Raw genomic sequence first — 19,761 nt, forward strand, 5'->3', positions numbered from 1 at the left:
CAAAGGTCTCAGGCTGTAACAGTTACACACATCCTGGAAGCAAGGAACAGGAGTTGATCCCCCAGCACAAGGATGACCATCTGTAGGGTCTGTCTGTACAGCCCCTGGCACCAAAAGCAAGACCAGTGCCTGAGGTTTAGGTACAAATCAGCTTTGCATGCGCAAGGCAAGATGGACCATTAAATCCTGCATCCTACGGCACGCTGAGGCCACCTTTTACTTTCTTAGTGAATGATGCACTGTACTAAAAAGCCCTCCCCTTCCCACCCACCCCTCCCCAGCTCCCACGCCTCCTCTGGGACCAGATCCTGCTGGATGATGGGCATCCCTCGCTCCCACTGAAAGCAGCAAGGAGACGGTGTGCTCAGCCCCTGGCAGCATCATTCATCCGGAGGAAGAGTGTAGGGAGATATTTGGTACCTCTCAGCCAATTGGAGGAGACACGACCCTGAAAGGGGGGTGCTTTCAGCTCCTCTCTCCACCCATCCTCCATAACACCCCCCTCCCTGTCACCACCACCATCGCCATCCTCCTCACACACAAAAGCAATACAATTAGCTGACTTAAGAGAGCTGAGGCTTAGCCAGCTGCAAGCGGAAAATAATAATAAAATACCTTGGAGGGGAGGGAGGCAGCAGAGGAAGCAGCAGCTATGGAAGAATACAAATAACTGCCCTCAATTCCCCCCACCCCCCAATCCAAGTCACAAAGCAACGACTGCTGTGAGAAAGGCCGACCTAGATGTATCCCCACAGTCCTCCGCTGAGAAAACTGCACCTATCTGCATCCGGATCCAGGCGCTGGACCTCCTGAGCAGCCCTTCTCCGTCGGGAGGAATGCCTAGTTGGGATACAGGCAGGATCTCCTTTGTTCCTCATTAGCCACAAGCATCGGTGAGTACAGCATCATCTGGGCTTCCATACTGCTGGGCAATGTTTGGTATTAAGAAATATCAGACTCCAGCCTGGGATTTGCTTCAATATCTTTCCTTTCTCTTCCTCCCTCCATGATGCCTTCAGGGTTAGCAGAAAGCAGATGACGGCGGTGGGGAAGAGGGAGGGAAGGTGGGGTCTCTCTGAGCCCCAAGGTATCTCCTTTGCCTGCATGTAGGGAAATCAAAAATGGAGACATGTGTGACCGTGTCACGGGCATCGCATGCAGCCAGGCGTGGGGGGTGAGGACAGAAGACATAATGTGCGTGCTGGGAGGAAAGGCTGAGAGACACCGGGCAGGGAGAGAGCCCTGCAACGCTCACAGCCAGCTCTTTGCCCTGATTCCTATCTCTGCCAGTGCCTGTAATAAAGACGGATGCTGGATTTACTCAGGCCTCTATGGAGTTTCATTCCTTTAAAGCAGATACACACAGACAGATTTATGTCCCTCCAGATCATCACCAGCGACACCCTCTGTAAATACAAGCCTCCAAAGGAAGCAGAAAAAGCACTGGCTCTCTAGAAAAGCCTTATAGCAATGCGTCAAGCTCTGCTAGATACTGATTTCTCTGACACCAGGAGACAGACAGAGGAGCCCCATCCACTTGGGAAATCACCCTAGGTCCCTTATCCTAAAAAAAATGTTACTCTCCAGCCAGTGACTGGGTGCATTTACAGTGTAAAGGCTGAGCTCAAGAGGAAGATTCAAAACTGTCCTGCAGTGGATGGGTTAATGCATGTGCCCAACATATGAGCTGATCTCACTCGAACATGTTCTATGTAAAATAAGGCCTGACCTTGTCCCCTCCAGGCTCAGGTGCTGCTAAGCTCAGCTGCAGCAGCATCCAGCTGAAAGCAGCGTAGCTGCTCTCTCTGACCAGATCTGGTCCTGCAAGGACCGGTCCTGAGCCCTCAGCCAGACTTTGTTAGGAGTTGTAGGTGTGGTCCCTGGGAAATAGGTACAAAGGTCTGATTTTCGCTAGCTGGCAGCATAGGAACCTTCTAGCGAAGGCAAACAATATATATGGTCCTAAGGGCCCCTCGCACTGCTGGGGTGTTAGTACGAGTTAAAACAAGGCTCACTGGATTTGAACTTCTCCTGTTCATACCAGTGCAGAAGAAAGCCCAGACTCGGAACAGCACACCCACCTTGCCTCCATTTGAGGTGCTCCAGGTTTTTTGGCATCTGCTTTGGTTTACCTGGGAGCAAGGCAGAGACGTGAATTTTTCAGGGGTGTGGAAGGACTTTCAACATCCCTGCGAAGGCCTCCTCACCCTCCTCCATTTCTCTCTGGGTGCGGGGACAAGCATGGGGTTGGAGCACAGACCAGACAGCAGCAGTCGGGAATTTCTCTGCAAAACCAAAGCCATTAACTTCTGCCCAGGCCAGCAAAATGGAAACTGGTGCTACTGCCAAACCAGCCTGAAACCAGCCTGGGAGGAGCTCTTTCTTCTCTTCCCTTTCAGCCACATTTCATTTCCCTCAGCGGAGGTGCTTGTTTATGTTGAGATTAGTATTGGAAGAGAAGTAGCAAGGGAAAAACGGGTGGACACCAGCCCAGACGGTATTGATCCTCAGGGAGAAGAGCTAAGGTCACAACAAAGCAGAGGTACACCTACTGCTTTGATCCAGGGCCAACCTCACCTCCTCTTTCTCGCCCAGGTAGCCACAAAACCCCACATCCTGGCCTCGTTGCTTTTGCAAAACAAGCAGCCATCGCGCTGCTTCTCTGTGGAGCATGGTATCAGCATACCTGCTCTGAATGGTTTGGAATAAATGTTCCCCGGTCGTGATGCTCAACGCCAACCTCTCTGCCTTCCACCTTCCAGCCTGTGCCCTTCCTTGAGGCAACTGCTGTGCAGCCAGCCCTTCTCTGAGCGCGATGGGAACCACAGAAGCCACTTTGCGGATGGAAAACGTGGATGTGAAGGAAGAGTGGCAAGACGAGGACTTCCCCAGGTTTGTTCCCTGCAAAAAAGCCAGGGAGAATTTTATTTCTTCTTGTAAGAAACCAGCGGGGCATGGAGCATGCAGGTCCCTCCCACCAGCCCAAGGGGCAACAGGAGTCTTAACTCCAACAGGGCAATTCTGGCCAGAGAACAGAGCTTTTGTAGCAAGGCTGCTCTGAATGCTTAAAAATTTTTGAGAGGCTGCTGGCAACCCTCTGTGAGCATGCCAAGGAGAGGGTAAGGAGTCAGGTGCGGAGGACAGGGAGATTAGCATGGATGGATGGATGCATATAGGGATGGATGGATGGATGGGTGGATGGATGGATGGACTCCTTCCCAGTCTCTGAATCAAGCAGTCTCTGAACCAAACAGAGCCATGCTGCTTTGCCAGGAATTTGCCACAGGAAGCAGAGTCATTGGGATGCAATGACCACAGGCATTGACATGCAGAAACTGAGCGGTGGCAAACCTTGTAAGAAAAGATGTGTGGGTGACAGAAGGTGCCAAAGTGGCAGCTTTCATCTTCACAGACACTTTATTAACTGCACAGAAGGCCAAAAAAAAAAAAAAAAAAATCCCCATAAACTCAGCGTGCGCAGAACTCCCTGCAACCACCCAAAGGGTGCACCCACCCTCATCCCCACCCCAGCGTTGCCCCACGCATCCAGCGCTGAAACCCACGGCCCAGCAGCAGCTCGCTGGGGCACACACAGCACGGCCAACACCAAGCCTTGCTGCAGCTGGGGTCTGGGCTGCTGAGGGGCTTTTCAGGCCTGTCTCGCCTTGTCCCAGCTGCAGCTGAATTCTCCCCGGCAGCCCACAGAGCCCCTGTATTCCCAGACAGTGGTGCAGTGTGCCGTGCGGGTGGGCATGCACAGCCCCTGCCGTGCTAGAAAGGGTCTCCTGTTTCCCTCGGCACCGGCGGATGAGCTTAGCTCTGTTTACCCCGGGTCCAGCTGCATCGCTAATCTAAGCACCTCTGTCTGCCAGCCCAGCACCCAGCTCACAGGACACGGCTTGTCCTTCCGCTGGCCCCAGAGGTGGGCTCAGCCAAGCCCTTGGGTTTCTTAGGGTAGAATTTTTTCTTTCCTGAGAGCAGAGCTGGGCAGAGCTTTGGGCTGACGGACCTCTGCCAATCTAAGGCTCCCCCAGAGTGTTGCACTGACAAGCTTTTAAATTAGTAGAAAGGAAAGCGAGGTGAAGAAAGGAAAGCAAGCTATAGAAAGGAAAGCGAGGTATAGACAGGAAAGCGAGGTATAGAAAGGAAAGCGTTGACCCAAGGCTCCCTAGAAAATCCAGAGACGAAGCTGGACTAGCACCTGGACACCTATGTACTAACGCACACCACCATGTTGGAGCAGGAGCTGCCAGGCTGTGTTTCACACTTGCCAAGCAGGCAGCAAACTTACCCCAGCCACAGCCAAGCCTTTCAAGGGGCATTTCTTCTGCAGAGCCCACAGCATCGCCTAACACAGGCATCGTCACGCCTGCCTAGAAAATGAAGCCCAGGGAGAAGCAAAGGGATGTGACCATGGCTGGGTGGCAAGTCGGTGGCAGGGATGAGGCCAGAGCCCTAGAAACAAGCTCCCCAGCCTGCTGATAGACTGCTGCAGAGGGATTAAATCAGGAATGATGCAAGTGAAATAGAGCCCCAAAAGCCACTGTGCAAATGAGTGAATGCTAGCTGTGTTTAACTGGCATTAAAAATAAATAAATAATAATTTTCAAGACACTTCCCCCTAGAAGCACTAAAATAATAGGGCAGAAGCTGCTGCATGTGGGACAGTAGCTCTTTAGCAGATGATTTGCTGCATAGCTATTTTTGCTTAGCTGTGATTAACCAATCTTGCCACAAAAAAACCCATATCCTAGACAAAGATCTGGGCTGGGGAAACTGAATTCAGCTGCTCATTAAGGCCACAAGGCGACATTCCCATCCCTCCCCATGAAGCTGAGCTGCAGAACAAGCTCCTGCCTTGCGAGCTGCAAAGGTGCAACGCCAAGGCACTGAGCAAGCAGCGAGGAAGCGGAGAGGAAAGGGTTCCCCCTCCTGCTGCTCCCTGAAGGTTTAGCCTGTCGACAGTCTGTCTCAGCTGTTTGTGCAAGTGCTGTCCTGCAATGATGCTGTAGCGGTGCCGCGGGGCGGATGCAGGAGCATGCTCACTCCATCACGCATCCATCCCATCATGGTCGGTGAAGGTTCAGGCTGGTTGGGGCCCGAGAGAAGGTGCTTATAGAGGGAAACTGGGCAGCACGCTAGCAGCAGAAAGCAAAATGGTGGCACTCAACCTTTAGAAAACCTGCTTCGGTCCGAAAATTTGGCATCTGGGGCTAGCTGCGTTTGGGAAGGAAGATTTACAGGAGAGACTGGGAGGTAGTGATACGAGCAACCTTTGGGAAGGTAAGAAAGCCCTTTTCTTCACCTCTGACTTTTGAATTGTTTTTCTTAAATGATTCCTAGCATCAGAGAGCAGAGTGCCTGGCTGCAGCACGTACTCGGGTACAGCTGGGCCTTTCCCCCTCCTCCTTTTGATGCTGTATCACCAAGTTGTGCCAGGCGCCAGCTCACAGTCAGATAAACAACCAGCCAGGCTCCATTCAAGACAAAAGCAAAAGGGAGGAGAAGAGGCTGGAGGGAGGCAAAGGGATCTTTCTGACTGCTCAGGAATATTGTGGTAGCCCCCGGGGTCCGGGTACTGCACAAGCGAGCAAGGAGCAAGTGCCTTTGATCAGGTCTCCAACTCTCATAAATATACAACAACCAGCTAGGAGAGGATTATCCCTTAATCTAAATATTTATAGGGTTTAATTTGGCTGGTGGCTCTGGTGTCATGGCAGCACGAAGAGGAGCCTTTGTAGGGCAGAGCTAGGCTGTATCCTCCTGCGGGCTCAGAGGAATCGGTCCCCATCATCTGTCTCCCTGCCATTGCTGGACTGTAAGGCCAGCAGCTGCTGGACACAGGCCCTGTGCACAGTCCCATTCCCATTCTTACAGCACTGCCTTAAAACTGGTGGGTTTTCCCCCATATTCAAGGCCAGGGCTGTCCCAGCACCCAAGATTTTACACCTGGGGGCATGAGGTCTTCCCCCTGTTGAGGGGGAGCTGCCAGCAAGGGGCAGGTGAAAGGAGGGTGGCTCAGAATGTCCCTTTTAAATAGGCTTTCGACAACATGAACTGGTCACAGGGTTGCTGGGGTTTTTTCGTGCTGCACATGAAGTTCCAAACCAGCTAATGCCAGGGGACAGGCACAAGTCCCAACTCAAATTAAGGGGAAAAGTGTCCAGAAAGCGTTCAGCTCAGGGTGGGCAGTGGTGCTGCTCAGCCACCAGCTAGGGCTCCTCACCGCAGTACGGGGGGCCAGATTCTGACTCCACTGACTCCAATATGGGTCAGGAGCAACTCCAGCAACTTCGACAGCCACGTAATGAAATTTGGCATTAGCATCTGTACAGGAAAGCCAACTTTTAAATCAATTGATGCTTCTAGCCTCTGGCTGGAGGCATGGTGATTTATACCAAGAGGGTGCAGGAGAAGCTACAAATCCTGACCTCTGCCATGGAGCCCCAAGAAGGGAGCGGTGGGTCAGCCTTTGGCTCCGAAATATGGGTTTGAGTGCTGGTGCCTGCATCTTAGCTCAGAATGAACCTGATTCCAAACCTCAGCAGGGTTTGGGTATCGCTGTCAGCTTTTGTCAAATGGGGGCTGAGGTGAGGATGGGGTGACCATTCTGGGATCACACCTAAGGTTTGATCCTTGCCTTGAACACCGACTGCCTTAGAGAAAAATCACTATAGACCAAGGAGGCAGCTGCCTCCCGGGAGAGGCGGTTGTGGCAGGCGCTTTGGGTAAGGTTTTGCTCCGCTGCAGCCGGGGCCTGTGGCAGAAAGCAGGATGCACTTTACAAAACCATTGGCAGAGAGCGCAAATTGCTCTTGTGCTACTGCTAGCTCAGCTGCTGCTGGGATAAAAGCATCCCCCATTGGGCCTAGGAACAGCCAAATTCAGACTGTCTGGACAGCCCACTGCATTGCCTACGCTGTGCAGGGAACAGGAATACAGACAACAAAGTACCAACTGCAGAAGATTTTCCCTGGTACCCTTGATGAGGGTTGGCACTGCCTCTCAAACTTCTGACAGAGATAAAAACCGGGATAATATTGAGAGAGTGAAGATGTTACCAGGCTCTTCTGGGGACAGGATTTGTTCTCTGGCTGGATTTTCCAGCCTCTTGGCTGAATGGCAGCATGAGAGATGTATTGAGGGGGGTAAATGCAGAGATAGTTTGGAGGTTACTAGGGATTGCACAGTACTCCAGTAAGAAAGCCCAGCTGCTGGGCTGCTTTTGAGAAAATCACCTGAGGGTGTCCCTTAGGCTGAGCTCACAGGCAAAAGGGAAAGGGCAGAGCACATATGGGGTTGTATGTTTTTCCCTCATGTCCCCAGTTCTCTCCACTGTCTGCCATAGAGTAACTTTCTCCTAAACATCACCGCTTACCTCCTGTCTTTTTACCTCCGCATCTTGGCTTGCCTGCAGACCTCTCCCAGAAGAGACAGGAATGGAGTCTCTGGGCAGCCCTACAGAAGACGAGAATACATCCTGTAAGTACCAGCCTGCCTTATCAGGAGTTCAAAGGAAAACAAGCCTGTGGGAACGGCAGCTTGCAGTTAGGGCAAAAGCCAGTTCCCTTGGAGTATCCACAAAAATTCCCATGTGGGAGAGGAAACCAGCAAAGATTTTAATTTGCTAATCTTTCACAAGAAGCCGGGGGAGGAAATAAGTATCTCAGAAGTGTGGGCACTTTTATCCAGCCATACCTGCAAGCATCCAGTATCTCCCAGCTATGATGCACCACCCTTAGCTTCCAAGACCGTAGCCTGAAATACACATAATGAAAGCACCATGTCTTGCACTAATGACAAGGACAACCTGTCAGTTATTTTCCTTTTAACTCCAGCTCCCCCAAATACTTTAAACTTTAATGGGGCGCATCGTAAGCGGAAGACACTTGTTGCACCTGAAATCAACATTTCCCTGGACCAGAGTGAAGGCTCCATTCTCTCCGATGACTTCTTGGACACACCAGATGACCTGGACATTAATGTGGATGATATTGAAACTCCAGATGAGACAGATTCACTTGAATTCCTGGGGAATGGGAACGAACTGGAATGGGAAGGTAAAAGGCTGGTTCTGGGTGAATGTCTACAGGGGCCGGGGCTTTTTTTAGCCTTATTTTAATCACTTTTGACACCACTCACCGTCAGCAGCTGAGGACCGACTTCCCCAGCAGTGAAGCACCGCACACACAACCAAGCCCCATCTTCCACAGAGCATCTTCCCCGCCAGGACCCCAGCTATAGCCCAGGAGTCTCAGTGCTGCTCTCTCAGCACTTCCATCTGGGGATAGCGTAGGCAGAAGTAGTTCAGGGATTTGCAAACACTGGCCATAATTCAGTATAAGGCTGTGGACACTCATTCCCTTCCAGCTGCAGCTGGGCCACCACCCCAGGCTGGAAGGTGCTCGGCTCTGCCAGCAAAGCTGTCACGTGAATATTCAAACGTCTTGAATAATGTGGTCTTGGCTAACCTGGTTGATTTTGACTGAATTGGGCTAAGAAGGACTCATGCAAGCAGCTCTGCTAGCAGATCAGAAGGCAACCCCTCTTGGCACAGGCAGTGCCCTCTTCAGCCAGGATAGACGGATCTGAAGGAGGATCCAGCAAAAAGTCTGGTGCCCTACCTGTGACTGCAGGTACTATAAGCAGCATGAGATGTTAAGCTTATTTCTATTACAATTTGGCAATGGAGGAAGATTATTAAGAACCACAAACTTACACAGGTCAAAGCTGCAGATGAAATAGGTCATTCTCAGTCTGTGGTGGTTATTGTCTCTTACCGTACACCAAAGCTCTTGCAGACCTTCTTCATACTTTATATGAAAGGCAGAAATGTTTCTCCCTTTTCCAGATGACACTCCCGTAGCCACAGCCAAGAACATGCCTGGGGACAGCGCGGACCTCTTTGGGGATGGTGGGACTGAAGATGGGAGTGCTACTAATGGACGGCTCTGGAGGACTGTCATCATTGGAGAGCAGGAGCACCGCATCGACCTCCAGATGATCAAGCCCTACATGAGAGTGGTGACGCACGGAGGTGAGGGAGAGGGAGGCCTAATCCTGGCTCGATGGATTTCTTTCAGTCCATCTTTGTCAAGCTGGAGGGGATGCCATGACTGATTATTTTGACTGTCTTTAGGGAAAAACTGCTATTCGTTTTGTACCACTGTGTGGCAGACAAGCACAAAAGCATCCAGCTCATGCTTAAAAAAACATACAGCCGCTGTAGCAGTCTTTCAGTAAATCAAAGCAGTGAAAAAGCTGCCTCTGAGTAAGACTGAATATACTGCAACCCTCAGCCCTGGGTGCAGGCAGCATTGCCAGTGATGAAGGGACTGCAGGTGCTTAATCCCTCTCTAGTTCAGCACGTGAGCTGTCTCCGGAGGCGCAGCTAAAGGCCATTACGTCCACAGTTAGTGACCATTTCTGAAAGCTGAGCAAAGCCAAGCAGTGACCCAGGGCAAAGCTCTCAGCTCTGAGCTTTGACACACACAAATTCCTTCCCTGAACCCCACACGCATGTTTGTTATAGCTAAAACCAGGATCAGAGGCAAATCTAGCTGTGAAAGAGGTCCGTAAGAGGGACAAACACCTAGAGCTGAACAGAGGCACAAATACCAGCCCGGGCCCAAATTTGGCAATACATCTTCGCTGCTCTTTTTCCTTCAACTCTTGCGTCTCCCCCTGGAAAGAGTCACTGATGCTGCCTGTGTCTTTCTTTCCCAGGCTACTATGGAGAAGGTCTCAATGCCATCATTGTCTTTGCTGCCTGCTATCTCCCGGACAGTAACCTGGCTGATTACCACTACATCATGGAGAATCTATTCCTGTAAGTGGCTGGTCAAGGTCTAGGAGGGAGACGGGGGCAAGGAAGGTAACTCAGACTCTGGGGAAACAGTTTCCATGTATTCATTGCATCAAGAACCTCAGCTGGAAATAGTTTGAATCCAGGCCAAATGTAGCCAGTGTGCAGCTGCAGACTGGAGTGAGCATCACTGGGTGACACACTGCCCACAGCATTTGCATCCAAGTCCAGTAAGTCAAAGCATTCAAACATTCAGTGTTAATTATGCCAGTGATGGACTCACAACCAGGCTAGAGCATATGTATACAATGCTGAACAGCTGGTAGATGCTACTGCTAGGCAGAGGAATGGCATGGGGATGTCCATCAGTGTATGCTCTATGCTAACAAGCACAGGCAATCCCTGAGAAATACCCCTAGGCATCCTGCAGAGGTGCCAGGAGAATCTGAAACCTATTCCAAAGACTATAAAGAAAGAGTCTACAGGCTTTCTGGGATGACACACAGGCACTTGAAGAAACCTCAAGGGACCTTTTTTGAGTCTCATGTCCGCATTGCTCTTGATCACCACCCAACAGATACGTGATCAGTAGTCTGGAGCTGCTGGTGGCTGAGGACTATATGATTGTGTACCTAAACGGAGCAACACCCCGGAGGAGGATGCCAGGCCTTGGCTGGCTGAAGAAATGTTATCAGATGATAGACAGAAGGTAAGAATCCTTTTGGTGTTGCGTCTTCATTCTTCCCACATCTCTTCCAGTGCTTCCTTGCAGCCTTCCCAGCCACTCCTCCTTCCTCACTCCCCAAATTCTGTAATTCCTTCCTCTGTCACAGCTTTCTGACTTATTGCAGGTTCTCTTCATCACCTCTTCTCCCTCCTTCCTTCCTTCCTTCCCAAACACCTTCACAGAGACCAGGCTAATACAGCACCCAAGCAAAGCAGGGCTCCTACAGCCTGCTAGGTCTGAGCTTAAATAGGGTTCCTAAGGCCATGGGCAGGGCTTTTGTCTGGAGACACCCAGCTGAGGCTGGTGAGCATCATAACCCTTATTAGTGCCCTGACACATTACAGGTGAGTTTAAGAAAAAGTATTTCGAATCTGACTTTCTGTCCCACGGCTTTTCCACAGGCTGCGTAAAAACCTCAAAGCATTGATAATCGTGCACCCTTCATGGTTCATCCGGACAGTGCTGGCTATATCCAGGCCCTTTATCAGGTAAATATAACATGCTCCCAAACTTGGCTGGTTTTGGAGTGGAAGTTTCATCTCATGAAACAGATCTTAAGCTCACGTTTAACTAGGAGCAACCAAGGTGAGACTGTTCATCATTTGTCCTACATCTCTCTGATACTTCCAAGAACAACTCTAGATGTGGTTTTAGGAGATGCTGTGATGGTTTGGATCCAGATAGAGTTTATCCCAGCGGGCAGCACATAAAGATTTACTGGGAAGTGCAGGAATGGTAGTCCCTTTTCCCTCCTACAGATATTGAGAGCTGGGGGTCAAAGCAAAGTGAGGCACAGCAATATGGCATCTCACCACAACTTTTAGTCATCAGCCTATAAGCACTGGGAGGAGATGGGTACACTCAGACTACAGAGGATACAGAGATGCAGAAATTCCCACTTCCATCAGGAAAATTCTGACTTCCCATGGAGAGAACATCAAAACAAGACCTCAAGCACACACTCTTTCTCTCTCTGCCAGTGTGAAGTTTATCAATAAGATCCAGTATGTTCACAGCCTGGAGGAACTGGAGCAACTTATCCCAATGGAGCATGTACAGATTCCAGACTGCGTCTTACAGTGAGTATCGGAGGGACCCTGGGGCGCACGTAGCTCTGAGGAAGTGCAGGACAAAAATCCTATGTAGCAGGATATCATGTTGAGTCAAAATTCATGTACTGGAAATGCAAAGCCTGGGGCAAACCTTATCTTACTCATATACTGGTGTGAAGCAAGAGCCTGCATACTGTGCTAGTTTGCAGTTTCTGTCACCTTCAGGGCAAACATTGCATTTTGCTAAAAGTGAACAGTCCTGACTGGGTAACATTTAAAGAATGTTTCCTGTTTGTTGCAGATATGAAGAAGAGAGGATCAAGGCCAGAAAAGAAAGGTAAAATTAATTTCGGGGGAGGAGGGGGGTGTTCATTTTCTTGGGATGTTGTTGCTTTCTCTCTTCATTGTGTTATAACCAGTCAATTCTGTGTTCCTCCTACCCTGATATCCCACACAGCCTACACTTATTTTCTACCGATTTTCTCAAAATAAGCAAAAGCTGCAGGAGGGAAGAAAAGCTTGATTAAAAAGTTATTCATCCATAGAACTGTTCCTTTTAACCCCACGAGTTCACACATCCTGAACACATACTGTATGTGCTAGCAAAGGTCATCAGAAATCACTCTATGTATAAAAATGGCACATTTTTCCCATATGACCATGCAAACTGACCTTAAAGTCAGAGCTAGTGCTTATTTTAAAAGCCACTTCATTCTGCTAGAGTGGCATAAAGAGGGCCATTAGTTTACAGTTTGTGGTGTTTCATTTTCTAGACCCCTTCTATCACCAGTGATTTAGGTTAGAAGTAAGTGCTGGCCATAAATAGTGATAAGTTGGCTCCACTAAAAGCAAAAAGCAATCACAGACAGAGGAAAGACCAGCTGCGCCAGTACAAGAGCGGTGTGCTATAATAACACCTCCTCATGCTGGTGAACTGGATGGGAGATGCCAGTTTGGGAGAATTCAGTTCAGCAGCTGCTGAAAAGTGAGTCGTCCAGCCCAAATTAGTCAGCAACCTCCTTCTAGGGCTAACAGAGGCATCCTGAGAGCATTAGGATTATCAAGGCTGTATATCACAGGGACAAGAAGCTAATAATCATTTCTCTGTCTGAGGTCCTGCTCTCTCCCTAGAAAGGCCTTAGGTACTCTGCTCTTTCACACTGCTCACCTCTAGATGATAGATTTCAAATGCGATTTGTGTTTACAGGGCAGAAGAGAAACAAGACATGGCTGAGAAGGAAAGGTAACTACTCTTTTTTTTATTTATCCTTCACTTACAAAATAGCTTAAACAGTCTTTGATGAGGAGAATGACCCTATTACTTGCAGAGAGGCTCTGCACTCTCAGGAGACATTTGGACCCAACAGGACATTTCTAAAGTGTCTGGGAACTGAAAAAGCCTCTCCTCTCCCTAACAGCACCCTGTGCCATCACTTTTGTGATGTTATTGACCTTCACCTATGCGAATGGATTCCTGACGCGGCTTCTTACCTCTGTAAAGCTAGCGAACCTGTTTGGTCATGGACCAGAGCCAGAGGTGCCGGGGAATGTTCTCCTGACATTCAGTTGTAGCATTTGCACGATGGTGCAATGCAGAGGGCCAAATACTGCTGTCGGGCACATCTTGGGTGTACGTAAAAGCAAGATATGAGGCTGTAACATTAGATGGGAAGGAAAATTCTAGGGAGGTTTGGAAGACAGTGTCAAAATCCTATGCCAGGATAATTTGGCCTGGTTTTGGCCCTGTTTCAGAGTGATATAGCCTCTCTTTTATTCTATCTAACTAGCTCCTGAGGGGAAACAGTGCATATTTCTGCTGTTCTTTTCCCAGAGAAAAGGGAGCTTTGATCAAAATTACCAAGGTCAATTGGATGAGTCTGAATTGTTCCGAGAAACAAATGGGACCTCGGGGCCAAAAAAGAGGGGGATTAGTTTGTGGTGGAGATTCACTTAATGTTTTGTTGGTTCTCTTCCAAGCAGGCCTGTGCCCCCAGCAGAGGATCAAGAAACCAGGTTTGATTTGTACCTCACTCTTTTGCTTGTCTCTCTCTATGTGATAGATTTTATTGCGTTCGTAATCCACTAACAGAAAAGGCAAGATGGGGTTAGACCCAGAACCTCTCTAGCCCAGTGCCACTCAGCTGGCACAAAAGAGGCATCAGCCGCTTTGCAACAGGGGGGTGCAAAGCCGGGAAGCTGTTAAAACCTTCACCCCGCTGCAGCGCGGCTGCAGTCGCAACCGCAACCACTGCAGCTTGTCCCAAAACACGGACCGGTCACAACTGCAGCTGCTATGGAGGCACTTAAGAAAAGCTGCCCCTCAATAAAGTACTTGGGCACTTGCCACATGGTAAAGGTGTGCACATGGGCGTTTACTGCAGAACCGCCTTCCTTTACCCTACAGTAACTTTTTCGCAGTCCTATGACTCAGGAAAAATCCTTAGAGAAGAAGAAAGCCCATTAAAGCTATGAATGACATTATCTTTGGCCCTGATACACTTTTGTAAAGGATTACACCCAAACACACTCATATTTTTTGACATAGTGGAAATAATAAAAATTTTACTACAATTTGCTTTCTAAAAATAACTCTGTCTTTTTGTTCCTTCCCAGTATGTCATGAATCGAAGTAGAGTGGAATGAATGGAGTAGAAGAATGACGCAGCCTGGCAGTCACCCACGTAAATGACCTTTTGGTGTAAGACCTTGTCACCATCTTATTCCGAGTTCTGTAAGATCACGGAGCCTGCCTCCTCTGTCTCCAAGATGCAAAGTCCTTTAAACTTTTTGGAAGCATTTTACTTCAAAACAAAACAAAAACAAACCAACCACCCCACAAAACAAAGCAAGCCAAGAATAGCACTTTTCAGGACAGGCTCCAGTGTGTTTCAATAATGGTCTGTGGAGAGCTATTAAGTAGTGCAAATAGATACCATGTTTCCTCTTAGTAAGTTAAGAGCATCCTGTAGTCCATTAGTCACCAGCCCAGAAAGAGATATATATTTTTTGTTTAAATTATAAACCCTTCCCCTAACTTGCTGCTGGCCAGCACTGAGACATTTTGCTTTAAACTGCACACCCCATTTCCTCCATACAGACAATACAACAGCCATTGCCCCAGGGAATAACTAAAACAGGCAATGAAAAGAGTGCATTCTCCTCCTTTCCATAGCCAGTGTACGTTTCTTCCTCAAAATACCAAGTGCCCACCGGTCTAGGCACCTCTTCCAGCCTTGACTGCCTCAGTTAATTCATCGCCAGTTCCTCTTAAATCATGCTGAACCATTCCTATCAGTAAATGCCACGTTTTTTTCCTGATTTGTTCTGTCTTAGTTTGTAAGGCACTCTGATAACTTTGTTAGAGTCCCATATGCCATGGCAGCCTCCACAGAACCTTCTTAGGAGCATCTTTCTCATATCAACGCACACACACCAAGGTCTGGTTTTAAGAAGGAGCCTTACGGACAGGAAAGTTTTTCACGCCTTGTCTTTGTATTGATTTCATGACACTGGACAATCATTCACTATTAATACCTCCTACTGCGGAGACAAGCTGCTAAATGTTTGAAATTTCCTACTTGCCGTCCCTGGGTAATGAGGGCCTCATCTATAAACACACCTGCCTGGGAAAAACCCAGGTGGAGAATGCTGCAGATGTGGAGGCACGACACTGTGTCTGGGTTCAGCTTCTCAGTTAGCCAAGAGATGCAGACATGATATCGAGACTGCAATTTGTATTTTGGACTCATGAGGATTCCGTGAGCAAAGAAGGGAAGAAAATTTAAGAAACAACTATCTGGCCAAAATCGTTTGGAAACTCCTGATTTCACCAGAGCCAGCTTATGTAAACTGTCTAAAATCCATCAGGTAAAACCCCTTGCAGACTACTGCAGATGAAGAATTACCTGCATATTTCACCACCTAAGGAATATAACAAACCTGGCAACCCTAGCCCACAGCTATTTGAAATTGCCACCACTTCACCAGGTTCTGAAATCCCCTGGAGGACAATTCTGGGAAAGCAAGATTTTCCTCAAGATAGGGATGTCTCCTCTGTATAGATAAAGCTTCTCTTTTTTCTTTCAGTGAGCAAAACTGCTACAGATGAGATCTTTATTTTCTGGAATGCTACAAAGGAGCACCAAATATGCTTTCTAACTTTACTTCCCGTTTGATGTGTTTTTCTCATGCACTTCCATCGCAGATGTATTTACCGAGCAGACCTTTGCATGAAAAACAGAGCACTGCATCAATAGCATTAACCCTAGAAGCTGAAGATGGTAAAAACTCCATATTCTGTCTCACCGGCATGTTAATAATAAGCACCAAGGAAGCACTGACCTCCACGGCTTTCTAGAAATTTCATTATGACCCAGTTATTGACAAAGTGAATTCTATGCTACAAGGAAAAAATAGCACTTCAGGTTTTTTGGAGTTTAGGTTTTATGCCAAGTAACACCTCCCTGCAAAAGGCATTCTGTCCCAAGCTTTCCAAACAGTCAGCAGACATCTGTTTCAAGACAGAAGCAGCAGTCAGAAATTTTCAAACATTAATGTGTTAACCCAATCTGCAAAGCTGGGTATCCTTTTTCACACATGGTCTGTCAGATGGACTAAACAAACCCACTGAAATTAAGAAAGAACTCTTCTGATCAAATTAATTTTAGCTCAGACTATAAACAATCACAAACCTCCTTGTAGTATAAGAGTATGTGAATTCACTATCTCCCATTGATAAAACCCAGATTTTCCTTTTTTTCTATTGAGGCCGTTTTTATGCATTTAGATTTAAAAAAATCATCTGCTGTGCTTTCCACAAAAGAATGCAATGCAGTTGGACACTGAAAGGGAAGTTTACAATTATATAATGAACAAAATTGATAGAATATATAATAATGTTTTAAAAGTACAACTCCAGAAACATTCAATGCATCTGTAGTTACTAAACACTTCAGTGAAAAATGTTCACAACACCTTGGAGAATACTGCTGTTATAGAACACATGGAAGATGAGAAACCTTGATTACATTTAGTCTTGGGACCTGAAGAAATAGACTGCTTCTTGATCCTCAGCAGTAACTGTACCAGAAGAATGTGTTTTTTGGTTGTTTTGTTGTTTTGGTTTTTTCCAAAGAAAAGACTCTGTCTACATTTTCAGAAAAACTACAGAATAAGCAGACCTGAAGATGAAATTTAGTATTTTTTCAAGTAATTTCTTCAGGGCAAGGTTAAGAGTTCAGCTGTGAAAAGGACAGATTAACAATTTCATTTCAAGATACAAAGGAAGTAATTTGTTTGAATACAAAAGTCAATTTGTAACTTCTTTAACACAATTTTTCAAAAAGTGCACTTTCTGATAGAGCACTCTAAGTAGTATGCACTATAGTTTAATTTTTAACAAAATTTTATGAGTGTATAAATTTTATGTTTCTGGATGGATGGATGTCTATATGTCTTTTCAACATAGAAAAGAGCCTGCAACCCGTAATGGATAAACTATAGCTAAATGTAAAAAGTGCATTTTTGTAGCAACAACAACAACAAAAAGTATCATTAACTTCTTTAAGACAGTGATTTTAGATGCTACTTGAAACCAAAGTAGCTACAAATTCTTTGACAGAAACACAGAAACAATCAAGTTGGAAGTGTCCCTTTACCAAATACAGAGCAACATACCCAAGTTTGATGTTGATAGACCTGCACAGGCTTCAAACAAAATCAGATCTACATGCTGTAATAAACACAACACCAAATATGCTGCATTCATCTTTAGAAGATCATTACAAATTTAGATCCATCTTGCAGTGGAGGCGAGAGACTGACAGTAACTCTCAAGGACAGCTGATGAAAGTTTTGGAGGCTGCAGACAGATGATAAAATTGCATTGGTGGGGAGTTGTCAACCAGCGGCTTAAACCCAAGGACTTACCTTGCACAAAAGTCAAGCAGTGACAACAGACCAAACAGAAATTTGAGGTTGCTGAAGCCATTTTACAAATTTCTTTGCCAGTTCCTTAAAGAGAGATGCTCTCAAAGCCTATTTGCAAAACGTTTTACCAGCTGAGCTGTATATTTCCACTGCAGATGCAGTTTATAAGAGAAGTATGCTATACCAGCAAAAAAAAAAATGTTGCTAGTAAAAGTGCATTTACATTAGAACTTTTGCCAGTATATATACATATGTTTAAAATATACAGTGAAATAAACTACATCCTTTTAGCAATACTGCTATACTGGTCAATGTTCCAAATGTACACCAGGCCTTGTTTCTGCCTCATAAAAACATCTCCGAAGGATAAATATTTTGACTTATGAATGCACTGTATTATATCAAACAGCAGGTATTATCAACAACATTTTTCTGGTGTTGGATTCCACCTTTCATAAGATTTTCTAACGGTGAATCCATAGATAGCTGCATTTTAGCTGCAGAAAAAATTATTTTACGCCCATGATAGCATATTCAGAGAAACCATGGTATTCTTACTCACAGTCTAATTAATGGCTGGATTTCAACATTCACCCAGCATCAGCCTACAAACTGAAAAATCAGATCCCTTCCTGCACAACTGATGACAGACTAGGAAATACCTTCCCATCTCTTTAAGGTAGTCACAGGACTTGACCTAGCCTTTGGAAATGCAGGCACTTGTCACTGCATTATGCAGCAACTGTCAAATTTATATAGTTAAAACTTTGTTTTGGCACATGTAGGAATCATCCAGGTTTGGGACTGTCCAGTAATTTTCATTTTGATTCACAAGGAAGACACAGAAAATAAAACTGAGATGCTGCTGTATATTCCAGTTGGATAACTAATAATTTCTTCTGTACAGTACTGTGTAAATGTGAGTGGATATTTAGAGCATACCTCATTGCAATTTTTCCATCAATTTTTTTTCCAAAGATTATTTGCTTACAGATGTGCATACACATGTATGAGAAAACCTAAGTGGTAAAGGTTTTAAAAGCAACACATCCTCTATTTTACATATCTAAGGATGAAAAAACAAAAGAGTTAATGAAATGCTAGTGGCAATAAGCTCAGATTGGCCTGACAGCAGGTGAAGTGTACAGGCAAAATTGCTATAAATACAAAAGCACATGTTTTCTCTTTTGTATTTCCATATTTACTGGCAGTCAGAAATACAGCATGCTACTGGTAAAGTGAATTTTAAAAAGTCACCATGACAATATAACATAATCTATCTCAGTTTTTTTTTCCTTTGTAGTGGGCCCTTTTAACCCAAACCTACATGTAAAAATGTGTGAACTGTCATTTTTCTAAAGTGTTTGTAATTAAGTGGTTTATGCTAGAAGACATAGATTGCTGTTAAGTATGTATTATTTTTGCTTTGTATTATTCCATAAGAATCTGTGGATATTCAATTAAAATGAGACTAATCCTTAAGCAAAAATGCATACCCCTCTTTTTGTCAGTATCTTTTATTTAGGCTTTTGCTCCATATGGAAAATATGATGAAAATTTTTGTTTGGATGCTATTCCCTTGAATAAAGCAAGTCAAAGTCCTCCCTGGCAATTATGATACTACAAAATGGACCTCTCAATGTTTTTACTAAAATAACTTCTATTCTACCAATATGGCATATGATCTTTCCAAGTTTCCCTTCAGTGTTATGCTTTAGAACAGTGTCATGGGAAAACTGCTTCCCTTGGGTTTCTACCAACCTGTACAGAACCATACTTGTCGCAAGTTTTTTAATCTCACATTATTTTTACATATCTTTTTACACTCAAATTGATAACATGACTGGGAATTAAATTGTAAAAATGCACGCACACACACACACACACACAAAACCAACCCAAACCCATTTAACCAGAAAAAATACCCAAACCCTTATAAACAAGTATTTACAGGAAAATGTCCGAGATGTCTAATTTGAGTGGGGTTTACATAGGTTATTAATATATTTCAATTAATGAATTGGAAGTATGAATACAAACAAGTCTAATCCTATAACAAGCATTACTGTATTCATGCTGTGAAATAACGCATTCAGGAAATGCGTATTAGTTTAAATGAGTATATATTCCTAGGGCTACACTTTTACTGTATGTATGTATGAAAGCAGATTTTTTGCTATGATTTTATTGTCACCAAAAAACTTCTACCCCGATCACATTAGTATCTACAACATTTTTTTCTGCTCATC

The 19,761-nt window shown here is 45.8% G+C and overlaps 1 protein-coding gene across 3 annotated transcripts; it reads left to right on the plus strand.

The window, feature by feature from the left end:
* The first annotated feature begins 462 nt into the window (after window positions 1-462).
* Window positions 463-18,003, plus strand: ATCAY (ATCAY kinesin light chain interacting caytaxin). 3 transcript variants are annotated; one of them, XM_049808276.1, is made up of 13 exons: window positions 463-893; window positions 2,763-2,892; window positions 7,418-7,482; window positions 7,839-8,060; window positions 8,852-9,037; window positions 9,727-9,829; window positions 10,383-10,514; window positions 10,934-11,020; window positions 11,513-11,611; window positions 11,886-11,921; window positions 12,792-12,827; window positions 13,565-13,597; window positions 14,198-18,003. In XM_049808276.1, exons 2-13 carry the CDS (start codon window positions 2,816-2,818, stop codon window positions 14,205-14,207), a joined length of 1,086 nt encoding a protein of 361 aa, XP_049664233.1. In that variant the 5' UTR covers window positions 463-893; window positions 2,763-2,815; the 3' UTR covers window positions 14,208-18,003. The 3 variants fall into 3 exon arrangements, with proteins under 3 accessions (XP_049664233.1, XP_049664232.1, XP_049664234.1); XM_049808275.1 differs by having other exon boundaries at window positions 464-893; window positions 13,562-13,597; XM_049808277.1 differs by lacking the exons at window positions 463-893; window positions 2,763-2,892 and adding an exon at window positions 5,085-5,283 and having other exon boundaries at window positions 13,562-13,597.
* Window positions 18,004-19,761: the final 1,758 nt, after the last annotated feature.

The sequence above is a fragment of the Accipiter gentilis genome, chromosome 8 (assembly GCF_929443795.1).
Source record: "Accipiter gentilis chromosome 8, bAccGen1.1, whole genome shotgun sequence".
Classification (NCBI taxonomy): Eukaryota; Metazoa; Chordata; class Aves; order Accipitriformes; family Accipitridae; genus Astur; species Astur gentilis.

What these genes read in the sequence shown, in the direction of transcription:
- ATCAY (XM_049808275.1), top strand. Translation starts at nt 2,816, where the DNA reads ATGGGAACCACAGAAGCCACTTTGCGGATGGAAAACGTGGATGTGAAG. An exon ending in GAACGAACTGGAATGGGAAG is followed by an intron (nt 8,061 to 8,851) that starts GTAAAAGGCTGG and finishes TCCCTTTTCCAG; the next exon opens with ATGACACTCCCGTAGCCACA. An exon ending in ATCATGGAGAATCTATTCCT is followed by an intron (nt 9,830 to 10,382) that starts GTAAGTGGCTGG and finishes ACCACCCAACAG; the next exon opens with ATACGTGATCAGTAGTCTGG.